The sequence below is a fragment of the Lithobates pipiens genome, unplaced genomic scaffold (genome assembly GCF_037356315.1).
Source record: "Lithobates pipiens isolate NorthernLeopardFrog02 unplaced genomic scaffold, aLitPip1_a1.2 Scaffold_27, whole genome shotgun sequence".
In the NCBI taxonomy this organism is placed as follows: domain Eukaryota; kingdom Metazoa; phylum Chordata; class Amphibia; order Anura; family Ranidae; genus Lithobates; species Lithobates pipiens.
In genome coordinates, this window is record NW_027507788.1 from 83,335,348 (window position 1) to 83,349,904 (window position 14,557).

At 45.5% G+C, this 14,557-nt stretch overlaps 1 protein-coding gene across 1 annotated transcript in view; it reads left to right on the top strand.

Moving 5' to 3' along the window:
- Window positions 1–1,427: 1,427 nt before the first annotated feature.
- Window positions 1,428–14,557, top strand: part of LOC143932960 (zinc finger BED domain-containing protein 4-like) — a 36,901-nt gene continuing 23,771 nt past the window's right edge. The window contains exons 1-2 of the mRNA XM_077455890.1: window positions 1,428–1,507; window positions 2,255–3,599. Of these exons, the coding sequence (XP_077312016.1) occupies window positions 1,482–1,507; window positions 2,255–3,599 (1,371 nt within the window). The 5' untranslated portion in view covers window positions 1,428–1,481. The remainder of the gene's footprint in view (window positions 1,508–2,254; window positions 3,600–14,557) is intronic.

Genomic DNA, 14,557 nt, shown 5'->3' on the forward strand with positions numbered 1-14,557 from the left:
ACACATTTTCTTAATGAAGGGTAGAGGGTTAGGAAGAAAGTTCAGGTACTTTTGGAACTGCAAAAATAGGAATGTCTCTCACTATAGAAATCCAGAGAATTACCGTTTCACAACTGGATTCTTACAGCCACTGGATAGACCTCCTCTCACTAGGCCTAGCAGCTCGTGGGGTGTTAAGTAAAGCAATAGTCTCTGCCACAGACTTGGATGTAACTGAGGGTCATAGATAAATTTAGAAAACTATGATATGGTATCAGTATTTCTCAGTCGGTCCGGCGATACTGTATCAGTGTAGATCCACAAAGTGTCCTTCAACTGAGCCTCCAGGCTCCTTCTGAGAAACCAGCCTTATGCATGGCCTTCTCCCGAAGAGTCCTCCCCTAGATGAGATGACACCGGACCACCTTTGAATAATTTTGGCCTCATATCCATTCAGGCCTGTCCCTGCAGTTGCTTCGTCTCGGACTATCCAGCCCCGTGACTCAGAATTGCATGGATCCACACCCCAGGCCAGGAGGGCCATGGGGGCTGGTCAGGAGGACCAGGACCGAACAGACGGAAAATCTCTTCTGGTACGGAACCCAGAAGCACGTGATGTCAGTATTTTAAATACCCTCTCCCAGAATGCACAGCAAGATGACACTCCCACTGGGCTGGTTCTGAGAGAAAAAAGGCATTCAATGCACCCAACTAGACTGCGTTCTACCACTTTCTAACAGTGATAGCGACACCTGCAGCCAAGGAGAACTCAGTGCAATCCAGCTAGACTGGTACTGAAACCATAATTTGGCAAAATTAGCCCTAAAACCCAACTGTTTTAGGAATATTAATTTTTTATAGAGATAGCGTGTGCTCTTCAGGAGCCGGTGCTACACTGTTTTTAAGAGGGCACAGATACCTAGTGCTATTTTTCGATCTAATGACTTCATGTTACAACATAATACGGATGATGTCAGTCCAATCTGGCGAAATTTGTCAGAGGTGCATCTTGTTACAGATGGTGGTCCGATTTTACTGTCACAAAACCTGTTCAGACTCACAAGTCTGTCATTCCCTCTCCGCGACCCAGTCATTTTATAGTTGCGGAGTCCTCATTTAAGGTTTCTATTAGGGATACACCGAAATTTCGGCCGCCGAAACATATCGGCTGAAAATGGCCTTTTCGGCATTTTGCCGAAAGAGAATTCTTGCCGATAATGGCGCCGAAAATCGCGCATGCGCAGTAGCGGGTGGAGAAACTTCGGATGACATCACTCGTTCTGTGGGCGGCTTGCACGTTCCTCGCGGATAAGACGCCGCACTCGTAAGCACGTTCCCTGCTGAGACGCTGGCACCTTCCCCGTGGACGCTGCTGGGACCCGAGAGACGCTGCTGGGACCCGAGAGACGCTGTTGGGACCCGAGAGATGCTGCTGGGACCTGAGACGGCTTCATAGAGGGCTGCACATACTGAAGTACAACAGTGGGCACTGTCCCTCCTGGATGGCTACCATTACTACTATTCGCCGGTGAGCAATGCATTGCCTTTTTGCCTTAAACTGCCAAACAATCCAACTAATTTATTTTACTATACTACTGAAACTGTCATAGCAGTCAAACAACATGTATTACTTACGCCTTTGTGCCTTTTGTGCCATGCAGTATGGTATTAATTAAATGTCTTACAGTACATCGTGAAAAAAATAAATAAAAATGTAAACTGATTTGAAATGGAATGGCATGCTATTTATTCTGTAGTACTAGTATACTATAAAATGTATGCCCTTGTTGTCATTGAATTTGTCATTTGGTATAGTATAGCACACTGACATGACATGATTTTTTTAAAACATGACAGTACGCAATATAATATATTATATTTAACAACTATATATATATATATATATATATATATATATATATATATATATATATATATATATATTTTATATTTTATTGTACAACAACAAGCACATGAAGTTATAGTATTATATTATACTGCAGAATAGCGCCCAATAAATTAAATATAGCATGCAATTGCAATTTGCATGCAAGCAATCCATTCCATTTGCAATGAAATTTAATCAGTGCAATTATATTATCTTTTGGTACAAGTCAGGAGATGTACTGCAGTGCAGACATATTATTAACTACCTTGCATGGCAAGAGCTGCAGCGTTTAAAAAAAAAAGTGATAGTTTGTTATTTTTTAAAGCTGCCTCCTGGGCTTTAGCTTTAAAATTAATTTTGTCCTTTTTTTTTCTTTTCCCCCCTCAGATTTCACTCCCACTATAGATCATTCTATGCTATTATTCTGCGCTACCAGCAAAGGTGGACCATGTCTGCAGTGTGGAAATATTTTAAAGTTTCTGATAAAGACCCCAAATTTGCAATCTGTAGTCTTTGCTCAGCAAAAATTTCAAGAGGGGGTACAGTGCCAAGGCATTTTTCAACAACAGGTTTGTTACACCATCTGAAAACACGACATCCAGTTCAGCATTCAGATTACAAGAAAACAGTGCCACTTCCAAAAAGTGACTCAGGCTCAACACCATCTGTGGCCACGGTCTTTGAAAAGGTTAAAAAATGTACAAGTGACAGTCCCAAAGCTCGTGCCATAACAGATAAAATTATGGAATTTATTGCATTAGATGACCAGCCATTCTCTGTTGTGGAGGACATTGGATTCCGTAGGCTTATGCAACATATTGAGCCGCGTTACTCACTACCAAGCAGACGCTACTTTGCAGATACCTGTCTACCTGAATTGTTTTGCAGTGTTAGAAAACACGTTCAAGAGCTCATGACTACCGACATCATAGCAATCAGTTTTACTACCGACATTTGGAGTTCAGACGTCAGTCCAACGAGCATGCTTAGCCTGACAGCGCAGTGGATAGATGACAAATTTCAATTGCAAAACATCCTACTTAACGCACGTGAGTTTGTTGGATCACATACTGCAGCAGCAATAGCTGACACTTTAAAATCCATGCTTGACACTTGGCACATTGAGAAGTCTAAAGTGCATTTGATTGTACGAGATAATGCGCGGAACATGGCAAAGGCAATGGAGGACAGTGAACTTAAAAGCATACCGTGTATGGCACACACGCTGCAATTGGCTGTGAATGAAGGATTGCTGAGTCAGCGCACCATATCTGATATTGTATCAAAAGGAAGAAAAATTGTGGGTCACTTTAAGCATTCTCCACTTGCTTATTCCAGATTACAAGCTTTGCAGATACAGTTTGGAATGCCACCGAAACGACTGCAGCAAGATGTAGCCACTCGTTGGAACAGCACCTACTATATGCTGCAAAGTCTTTTTGAACAAAAGCGTGTTTTAGCTGCATGCATTGCAGATTACGAGCTGCCGGCAACACTGAGTGCACATCAGTGGATGTTAGTTGAAAATAGTTTGTCTCTTCTATCTCCATTTGAACAGTTAACAAAAGAAATAAGCTCAACTAATGCTTCCATTTCTGAAGTTATTCCCTTGATTGCCGCACTGAAGCGTCTGCTAGGAAAAGAGATAGAAACAGACCATGGCGTAAAAACGGCTAAAACCACTCTATTGGAGGCTGTTACCAACCGGTTTCAAGACAGAGTCCCACCCTCTGTACTGCATTGCAACAGTTCTAGATCCTCGATTTAAAGAGCATTATTTTAATGTTGAGAAAAAGCAGCGTGCACGGGAAATGATACAGGCACAAATGGAGGTGGTGGAAGCATCTGGTGAAGGAGTTTTGAGGTGTAGCACAGAGGAAAGTGAGAAGAAACGGTTGCATACAAGTGAAGAGGAACACGCTCCCTCCATATCTGATATTTTTGAAGAAATTTTACATGAATGCACCCCGGTCCATACCAGTGCAACAACAAGTGCAGCTACCCAACAGCTGGACATTTATTTAGCTGAACAGCCTATCGCCAGAAGTGACAATCCCCTTGTGTACTGGCGCATCAACAAACAACGTTTTCCTTTGCTTGCACAGATTGCACGCAGATATTTATCTGCCCCAAGCACCAGTACAGAGAGTGAGAGACTATTCAGTCTAGCATCTCATATTCTTGACGAGAAGAGAAACTGTCTCTCCTGTGAGAAAGCGGAGCAACTTCTGTTCTTAAAGCGAAATCTGCCACTTATACTGAAATAGATTTATAAATCCGTAGCATAGACTAATTCCTTTACCATGTTGTTGAACATAGTAAATGAATTGGCATTGGACTGTGCTATTGGACAATTGGAACATACAACATAGTATGACTGACTACCAGTATGTTCCAGTTGTCTAGTTGTGCCATACTGCCATTAGTTGTTTGTTCATTGTAGTAGTTCTACAGTTTTTGCACTTCTTCAATTTAAGAGATCTCCAGTTTTAGTACTGTACACACACATCATACATAGTTTGTTGCTGTTGGGCCAAACTATATCTCTCTCTCCCTAAGCTTTCAGCCCGCTGCATGTGCAAAACTGTATGTCCTGTATTTGTGGCTGTCCACATATTCCAGTACTATACACTATACCACACTGTGTTCCAGATATGGGCAGAGACTTCCAGAAACGACTAGTCTACATTGCTTGCTGTGATTGCCCGAGCACCGCTGCTGTAGACCAGACTGTAGACTGTGTTCCAGGATGTCTCTGCTCATACCCGGGGGCCGGAAAACAGTGTGGTCTACTGTATGACTGTGTATGTAACCCATAGCTACATACATACACTTTTATCGCACATGCAGCCGCTGACACCTTAGGGAGAGAACTTAGGGGGGAAAAAATAAATTACTACAGTTCTCTCAGGTTGAAAATATTTATTGCATTTAGCATACTTGTATATTACTGTGAAACAGAATAACAGCCTTCTGCCATTGTTATTCTTTATAGTTTGTTGTTGGGACAAAACTGTCAGTCATTGATTGTCTCTCCCTAAGCTTTCAGCCCGCTGCATGTGCAAAACTGTATGTCCTGTATCTGTGGCTGTCTACATATTCCAGTACTATACACTATACCACACTGTGTTCCAGATATGGGCAGAGACTTCCAGAAACAGACTAGTCTACATTGCTTGCTGTGATTGCCCGAACACCGCTGCTGTAGACCAGACTGTAGACTGTGTTCCAGGCTGTCTCTGCTCATACCCGAGGGCCGGAAAACAGTGTGGTCTACTGTGTGACCGTGTATGTAACCCGCAGCTACATACATACACTTTTATCGCACATGCAGCCGCTGACACCTTAGGGAGAGAACTGAATTACTACTAGTTCTTCTGGTTTAAGTTGAAAATTAATAAAGTCTAAGACATTAAGTCTTCTTAGACTTAGTCGTTTTATTTTTATATTATTTTATTTCATTTTTTTTATTTATTTTGTTGTTATGGTTCAATGTGCACTGACTGCAGTCTACACTGCAGGATATGCGGTAGTAATCATTTAATTTTGTATTTTATTTGATTTTATGATTTTATCTTCTGTGTCCACTGTCCAATTTATTTGGGTTGCTTTATTAAAGTACTGTTATTTTCCATTACTGGACTATTCTTTTATTCATAAAATTAATGATTCAGTTGAATATGAATACTATAATGAATAATACTATATAAGGCAATTTTATATATATATATAATTTTTTTTTTTTATATATAAAAAAAGCCATTTTCGGTTTCGGTGCTGTTTCGGTTTTCGGCCTAGTGTATTTTTCATTTTCGGTATCGGTTTCGGCACCAAAAAACCCATTCGGTGCATCACTAGTTTCTATGCCGTGGGACATTTCACCTTTGGGCTTCCACTTATGCCGCGTACACACGGGCGGACTGTATGGCGTACTTAGTCCGTCGAAACACATTTCAGCGGACAATCCGCTCGTGTGTGGGCTTCAGCGGACTTTTTCAGCGTGCAGTCCGGCGTACTAAGAATTTCGGATTTTTCGAAATTCTGTCCGTCGTACTTTGGTTTCAGCGGACAATCCGCACGTCAGTATGCTAGTTCGACGGACTAAGAATGGCGCATGCCCAGAAAGGATTTACACGGCGGAAGGGTGCTTTGCTGTGTCTTGGACTTCCTATTTCTAGTCCCGTCGTACGTGCTGTACACGTCATCACGCAAGCTTTCGACGGACTGTTTGTGCATCCGTGTGTGGTCAAGTCCGTTCAGTCGAAAGTACGACGGACTGTCCGTCGGATTGTATGACAAACTAAGTACGCCATACAGTCCGCTCGTGTGTATGCGGCATTAGACGACTCTGTTAAAGAAAAAAATTGGAGGGGAGATTTTATTGAGTTACTGTCATTATTGCCTGCTTCCAAAGAATTCCTAGCTAAATCTGATAAGAAGGCGGAGGACCGTTCTGAGGAGGATAGGTGGAGGGCCGTCCCCAGAACTTTTCAGAATTGGCTGCAAGTTTTCTGCATTTATGCAGCTGTGCTAGGAGAATGATTTCCTGAAAAATGCTCAGGTTTATTTCAGCAGGTGGATATAATTGCTGAAGCTTTTCGTCATTTTGGTGGTGCAGCATAGTTCCCCTATGATAACTTTAGACAAAAAGACTCAGTTAGACTTACCGGTGACGGTATTTCTAAGAGCCTTTCAGGACAACCCCGGAGAGAGTAGCTCCACCTTGCAATCAGGAAACACATGCCCACTTTAAAAACACCTCCTCCTCCTCCATGGCTTCAGTTATTGTGGCCTTCCGACGCTGGAAAACAAAGCACAGAAAGCACAACACCATGGTAGAACTTAATACATTTACTAAGCATAACCTAGGGAGGGAAGTAACGGTTGTCCTGAAAGGCTCTTAGAAATACCGTCACCGGTAAGTCTAACTGAGTCTTTCTCAAATCGCCTTTCAGGACAACCCCGGAGAGGATAACCGAGAAACTTACCCTAGGGCGGGACTACTGCCTGCAGTACCTTCCTGCCGAAGGCCTGATCTGCTGCAGACAGTAGATCTAACCGGTAATGCCGGAGAAATGTCGAATAACTGGACCAAGTGGCAGCCTTGCAGATTTGTTCAGGCGTGGCACCGGCCCTTTCAGCCCAGGAAACTGCCGTGGATCTAGTAGAGTGGGCAGCAATACCTGAGGGAGGTATTTCTCCTTTTGCTTTATAGGCTTCTGTTATAGCCAACTTAAGCCACCTACCCAGCGTACTTTTAGAAGCTTTCTCCCCCTTGCGTGATCCAGAAAATATCACAAAGAGGGCGTTTGATTTTCTAAATTCTTTAGTAACTTTCAGAAACTGTAAAAGACATCTTCTCACATCCAATGTGTGAAAAACTTCCTCTCCTGCATTTGCTGGGCTTGCAGAGAATGTAGGTAACACTATTTCCTGTGATCGATGGAAAGTTGAGGATACTTTCGGTAGGAATGCTGGATCCGTCCTCAGTACCACCCTGTCCTGATAAATTCTAAGGAAGGGTTCTGTAATAGCTAGAGCTTGGAGCTCGCTGACTCTCCTGGCCGAGGTGATGGCCACCAAAAAGATTGTTTTTAAAACCACCTTCTGCAAAGAAGCTTCTTGTAAGGGTTCAAACGGTGCTCCCGAGAGACCCTGTAAAACTGTAGACAAATCCCAACTGGGAAAGTCTTTAAGGGCTACTGGTCTATTTCGAGCAAGAGCCCTAAAAAATCTAGAAATTAAAGTTTCTTTAGATAAAGTCTTTTCAAAGAAAACTGATAAGGCAGCCACCTGAGTCTTCAGGGTACTGGCTGCGAGACCCTTCTCCATTCCTTCATGGAGAAACTCCAAGACGGACACCGTGCTCTTGACCTTGAGTTCTCTAGAACTGCACCAGGAGTTGAACTTTTTCCAGACCTTCATGTAAATTGCCTGTGTAACTGCCTTCCTACTGGACAGCAGGGTCTTTACTACTTTATCTGAGAGACCTTTAGCCTTTAACAGGTCCTCCTCAGAAACCAGGCGGTTAGCTGCAGGAGTTCCACCTCTGGATGACTTACTGTCCCCTGGGATAACAGATCTTTTCTGAGTGGTAACCTCCATGGGGGCTTCGAGGCTAGGTTTCGAAGACCCGCGAACCAGGGCCTTTTTGGCCAAAAAGGAGTGACTAGTATTAAGTCTGTCCTTTCTTCCCTGAATTTCCTCAGTACTAGTGGAATTAGAGGAAAGGGGGGAAAGGCATAGCACAGCTGGTAATGCCAGGGGTGAGCGAATGCATCCAACCCTATTGCTGCATCTCCTCGGTGAAGAGAAAAAAATCTGTCCACCTTTGAGTTCTGCTGGCTGGCAAAAAGGTCTACCTGTGGAACCCCCCAGGCCTCGGAGATCATCAGGAACACTTCCTGATTCAGACTCCATTCTGCCTCTAGCAATTTGCGCCTGCTTAGGAGGTCCGCAAACAAATTCTGAGAGCCCTTCAGATGCACTGCCGATAGTGAGGCTGTGTTCTGTTCTGCCCAGGCTAACAACAGATTGGCCAGCTCCATCAAGCTCCTGCTTCTGGTTCCCCCTTGCTTCATAATGTAGGTAACCGCTGTTGTGTTGTCTGACAACACCTGGACATGGTGGCCTCTCAAACTCTGCTGAAATGCCACTAAACCCAGAAAGATCGCCTTCAACTCCCTCCAGTTGGATGATCTTTGAGCTTCCTGTTTGGACCAGACCCCCTGAGATGTCTGACCATCCAGATGGGCTCCCCAGCCCCAGGCACTTGCGTCTGTAGTAAGGCGCTTGTCCACAGGAAAGGTCCACACCAGGCCCCTTGAGAGGTTTGCCTGGTCTCTCCACCACCAAAGAGCTCTTTTCGTCTTTGACGAAATTTTTAGCTGTCTTTCCAAAGGATCCTGATGGGACCAGCCTGACAGAACCTCCCTCTGAAGGGGTCTGGAATGGAACCTGGCCCACTGAACAGCCGGGATTGCTGCCGTAAGCAGGCCCAGAACTGCCATAGCCATCCTGACTGAGACTGTCTGGTTGCTCTGTATCCGCTGTACAGCTAGCTGTAACTTTTCCTGTTTTTCCAACGGCAGGAAAACTTTCTGGAGAATCGAATTTAATGTATACCCCAGAAATTTCATTTCCTGTGAGGGGGTCAGGATTGACTTCTCTAGGTTTAGAAGCCATCCCAGGCCCTCGAGGTGAGACTGGGCCCTCTGGAGATTGACTAGGACCTGCTCCCTGGAGTCTGCAAAAAACAAAAGGTCGTCCAGATAAGGAACAACTGGAATCCCCTTCAATTTCAGGGGTTCCAAAGCCTCTGCCATAATCTTCGTAAAGACCCTGGGAGAGGACGAGAGTCCGAACGGCAGAGCCCTGAATTGGAGGTGCCATACCGAACTCCCTACCTTCAATGCCAGGCGCAGGAACTGCTGCGATGCCTGATGAATTGGTATATGAAGGTAGGCATCCCTTAGGTCCAGGGATGCCATGAAGCATTCTGGGGTCAACAGCTTTGTGATGGAGAAAATTGTATCCATCCTGAAATGTTTGTACCGAATGAACCTGTTCAGGAATTTCAGATTCAGGATTAGACGGTACTTCCCTGAGGGTTTTTTCACCAGAAAAATATGTGAATAAAAACCCCCGCCCTGCTGGCTTACTGGGACTTGAATCAGAACCTCTTGCTGTATCAGCTCCTGTAACAACAGCTTCATTGCAGAGGCCTTCTCCTGATCCCTTGGCAATGTTGTCACATAAAACCTGCTCGGGGGTGGTTCTGAAAACTCCAACCTGTACCCCTGATCGACAACGCTCTTCACGAACAGATTTGGAGACAGCCTGTCCCATTGTTCGCGAAAAGCTGACAGTCTCCCCCCCACTGGGGAGATATTGTCACTTGTTCTTAGGGGACTGCTCTGGGGGAGATCTAAAGAGGACTCCACCCCTGCCTTTGCCCTTCTGTGAACCCCATCTGCTCTTGTGCTCCTGGTCTTTTTTATGGGACTGCTGAAAAGCACGAAAATTCTTTTTAGCCATCTGCTTTTTCTTAACTGGAAAAGCCTTCTTTTTATCGGCTGTTCTATCCAGCACAGACTCTAAATCAGGACCAAAGAGCAAGTCACCCGAGAAGGGAAGACCACACAGCTTGACCTTAGAGGCAGTGTCCCCAGACCATGTTTTCAGCCAAACTGCTCTCCTGGCTGAATTTACAAGAGCCGAAGACCTAGCGGCCAGTTTAACTGATTCTGCTGATGCATCCGCCATGTATTTGACTGCATTCAGGATCAGTGGAAAGGACTCTAAGAGATCCTTGCGGGGTGTCCCCGCCTCAATATGGCTCTTCAGCTTCTCTACCCAACATTCCAGATTCCTGGCCACCACCGTAGCTGCCATTGCTGGTTTTAGACTGACTGACGCAGCATCCCAAGCTTTTTTAAGGATGGAGTCAGCTTTTTTGTCCATTGGGTCTTTAAGGATCCCCATATCTTCAAAGGCTAGATCCGTTCGTCTGGATACCTGCGAGAAAGCTGCATCGACTCTGGGTTTCTTATTCCAAACCTCTGAGTCCTTATCTTCGAAGGGAAACCTTCTTTTGAGAGCTTTAGAGAAGAAAGGGGCTTTTTCTGGGTCCTTCCACTCCTTTCTCACTGAGTCTGAGAGGACCCTGTGGACAGGAAAAACTCGCCGTTTTGTTTCGTCCAACCCCTGGTACATTTTGTCATGAACTGACAGTTGTACTCTTTCTTCCTGAATTTCTAGAGTAGTGTAGATTGCTTTTAAAATATCATCTACTTCCTCTAGTGATAGCTTGAATTTGGAGCCCCTGCTATCTTCTTCCTCTTCCTCCTCCTCAGAATCCCTGAAGGAGATGAGAGTACTACCCCCTTCGTCTCCAGACTCTTCAGTTTCCACCTGTCTGGATGACGACGCCCTGGGGCTGGGCGGTAAGTTCTGAGGCTCGGTCTGTGCGGGAGGGTTTTGTATCAGGATGGACTTGACTGAACTCAAAGAGTTTGTCAGCTCTTTAACCGAAGAAAACAAATCCTTATATTGTTGAGATGTTTCCTCTTCCACCAATTCTCTGATACAATTTCTGCACATTGCCTTCTGCCATGAATCTCTGAGGGGGGTTTTGCAGGAAGGACATTTTCTCTGACCTGGTCTAGCTTTTCCTAGTGATTTTTCCTGAAACGACATACAGGTTTAATTCACTAAAAGCTCTCAACAACCAGTTGCTTAACACCAAGCCAGTGCAGAGACCCACCACCAAACAGACCTACTAGTGAGACCCCAGAACTAGGCTGCAAAAGGTCAGAGCGAAGTCCACCTCTGACCTGCAGCGACAGGCCCCCAAGAGGGGGGAACAAACAAAGACATACCCACAGTAAAGCAGAGGGTGCCAGTGCACCTTACGTACCTGGGCTGGACCGGTGCTGGGGGCGCCTGTCTCCGCCATAGCTGGCTTGCACTCTTCCATCGTTTGAGTGAGGCAGCTATTTTACAAACAGCTCTCATTTTAAATTTTCCCGGCCGCCGCGTCATCAAGGCCGGCCGGAAGCGGAAGCACACGGTCACCTGACCCGCCCCATGACCCCTGCGTTCCAGGCGCTGAACCACGGCGCCACGCCCCCTCAGAGCGCCCGCGCGTCACCGTGAACGACGCCGTCGCCGCCCGGGACCCGGCGCCGAAAACGGAGCCATGCCGCTGACCTGCAGCGGCCTCCGCCAGCAACAGAGCCCTCCCTGCGCTAACAAGCGGACACCGGGCACCCGACGCCGGCACTCCGAGGGTCCTTACTCCCGTGAGATGGCGGGACCAGGAGCTCCAGGAGTCCTCTCCCCGTGGAGATGCTGCTGGGGGTCAAAGAGAAACAACCTGCAACAAAAGGTAAGCCTTACTCCCCTGCAGAGAGTGTAGCTCTCCCTGGTTCAGGCACATGCTTCCTCCAAGGAGGAAACACAATAACTGAAGCCATGGAGGAGGAGGAGGTGTTTTTAAAGTGGGCATGTGTTTCCTGATTGCAAGGTGGAGCTACTCTCTCCGGGGTTGTCCTGAAAGGCGATTTGAGAAAATAGCGGTTTACCCAGCCTTACAATGGTGATGCAAGGGTTTGTGTTTATGGTTGAACCTCATGCTACCACAGAAACCACAATTCACATCTCAAGCTGTGGCTCTGCAAAATGCCTTTCGCAAAGGCTTCTGTTTTGCCTTTAATGAAGGGCAATGTAAATTCTTATCAAACTTATCAAGTATAGGTATGAGTGTCCTTACTGCCATGGGACCCATCCCGCTAGCAGGTGTTTTCGGAAGTCAGGAGCAACTTCCCTCCCATCATTACCTCCGGGATACCGGTGGCAAAGGCCATGACACCAGTGAGTTTGCCAAAAATGCAACCATGGTTAGATCATTACCCAGACCGCACGATGGCTCGGCTGCTAATTGATGGTTTCAAGGAAGGTTTCTTGGTTCCCTCCTTTTCTGGGATAGGATGCGTTTTGGTTAAGAATTTACGTTCTGCTGGGATTTATCCTGACATTGTCCAGGTTCAGATAGCTAAGGAAGTCAATGAAGGTCGAGTAGCTGGCCCTTTTCATCACCCGCCTTTTGTGAATTTCCGAATCTCCCCTTTGGGCATTGTTCCCAAGAAGGAGCATGGTAGTTTCAGGCTAATCCACCATTTGTCCTATCCAATGGGTGTTTCGCTTAAGCGCTTCGTGCCCGCCCTATAGCCAAAAGACGGCTACAGAGCAGACGCTGACTGCCGGGAGGCATCCTGCCGGAAGGTATCCTGTTTACTTCCCTAATGCGCGCCGCCGCGGGCGCGCATCGGGGAAGTTCTTTGTTGGTCGTGTCCCTCGGACACAGCCAATCACAGATCGTGCTAAATGGCCAATCAGTGGCCATTTAGCACTCGATCGGGCTATCCAATGAGAGGTTATCTCATATGTAAACATATGAGATCATCTCTCATCGCTGGCTCCCCTCCCAGCGTGTGAGGAGGGAGGGCTTCTGTGCTGCAGCATCTGTGAGTGTACACACTCACTCACAGTGAAACACACACACACACGCCCACCTGTCCCCAGTGCCACCTATCAGTGCCATGTGTCCCCAGTGCCACCTATCAATGCCACCTGTCCCCAGTGCCACCTAACAGTGTCATCTGTTCCCAGTACCCCCTGTCCCCAGTGCCACCTATCCGTGCCATGTGTCCCCAGTGCTGCCCGTCCCTAGTGCCATGTGTCCCCAGTGCCACCTGTCCCTAGTGCCATGTATCCCCAGTGCCACCAGTCAGTGTCACGTGTCATCAGTGCCACGTATTAGTGCCATCTGTCATCAGTGTCAGGTGTCATCAGTGCCACGTATTAGTGCCATCTGTCATCAGTGCCACGTATTTGTGCCATCTGTCATCAGTGCCACATCAGTGTCACGTGTCAGTGCCACAGATTAGTTGCATCTGTCATCTGTGTCAAGTGTCATCAGTGCCATCTGTTGTCAGTGTCACATCAGTGTCACATGCCATCAGTGCCATGTATCAGTGCCACCTGCCATCAGTGTCACGTGTCATTGTCCTGGTGCTCCAGGGCCTTCAAAAGTGTAATAGGTAGTCAACAATTTAGATGTGTAATTTATGCTCCAAGAACACGTGATGGCGCTCCCTGCATGTTGGGCGTCTCTAAGTGGCCAAGCTGTGAAAAAGTCCCACACGTGGTATCGTAATATTCAGGAGGAGTAGCAGAATTAAATTTTGGGTGTCATTTGTGGTATACACATGCCATGTGGGAGAAATAACCTATTACAATGACAATTTTGTGGGAAAAAAAATAAAAAACAAAAAAATCTTAATTTTGCAAAGAATTGTGGGAAAAAATGACAACACCAAAAACCTCACTATGCCTCTTACTAAATACCTTGGAATGTCTACTTTCCAAAAAGGGGTCATTTGGGGGGTATTTGTCCTTTCCTGGCTTGTTCGGGTCGCAAGAAATGAGATTGGCCACCAGTACATTAGATGTGATCAATTTTGTATGATTCGCACCACAGCTTGTAGACTCTCTAACTTTCACAAAGACCAAATAATATCCACTAATTTGGGTTATTTTTACCAAAGATATGTAGCAGTATAAATTATGGCCAAAATTTATGAAGAAAAATTTATAATTTGCATAATTTTATCACAGAAACAAAGAAAAATTTGTTTTTTTTTTCAAAACATTCGGTCTTTTTTCATTTATAGCGCAAAAAATAAAAAACCCAGAGGTGATCAAATACCACCAAAAGAAAGCTCTATTTGTGGGAAAAAAAGGACAAAAAATTAATTTGGGTACAGTGTTACATGACTGAGTAATTGTCATTCAAAGTGTGAGAGCACCGAAAGCTGAAAACTGTTCTGGGCCGGAGGGGTGTTTAAGTGCCCAGTAGACAAGCGGTTAATGATGAAGTTTCAGAAGTATTACCCCCTATTTCATACTCCTCTTTTGATGAAGCATATGTGCTTTTAAGACATTTAAGACATCAAATCTGCCTTTCGCCTGCTACTCATGCATCCACAAGGTTTCAATTTCCTGTGTTTCCAATTTCAGGACTAATTTTATTTTGATAAATGTATGCCCATGGGTTTCTCTTTATCGTGTTTTTATTTTGAGGTGTTCTCTAAATTTTTACATTGGGTTTTGTCGGAATGCTCCCCT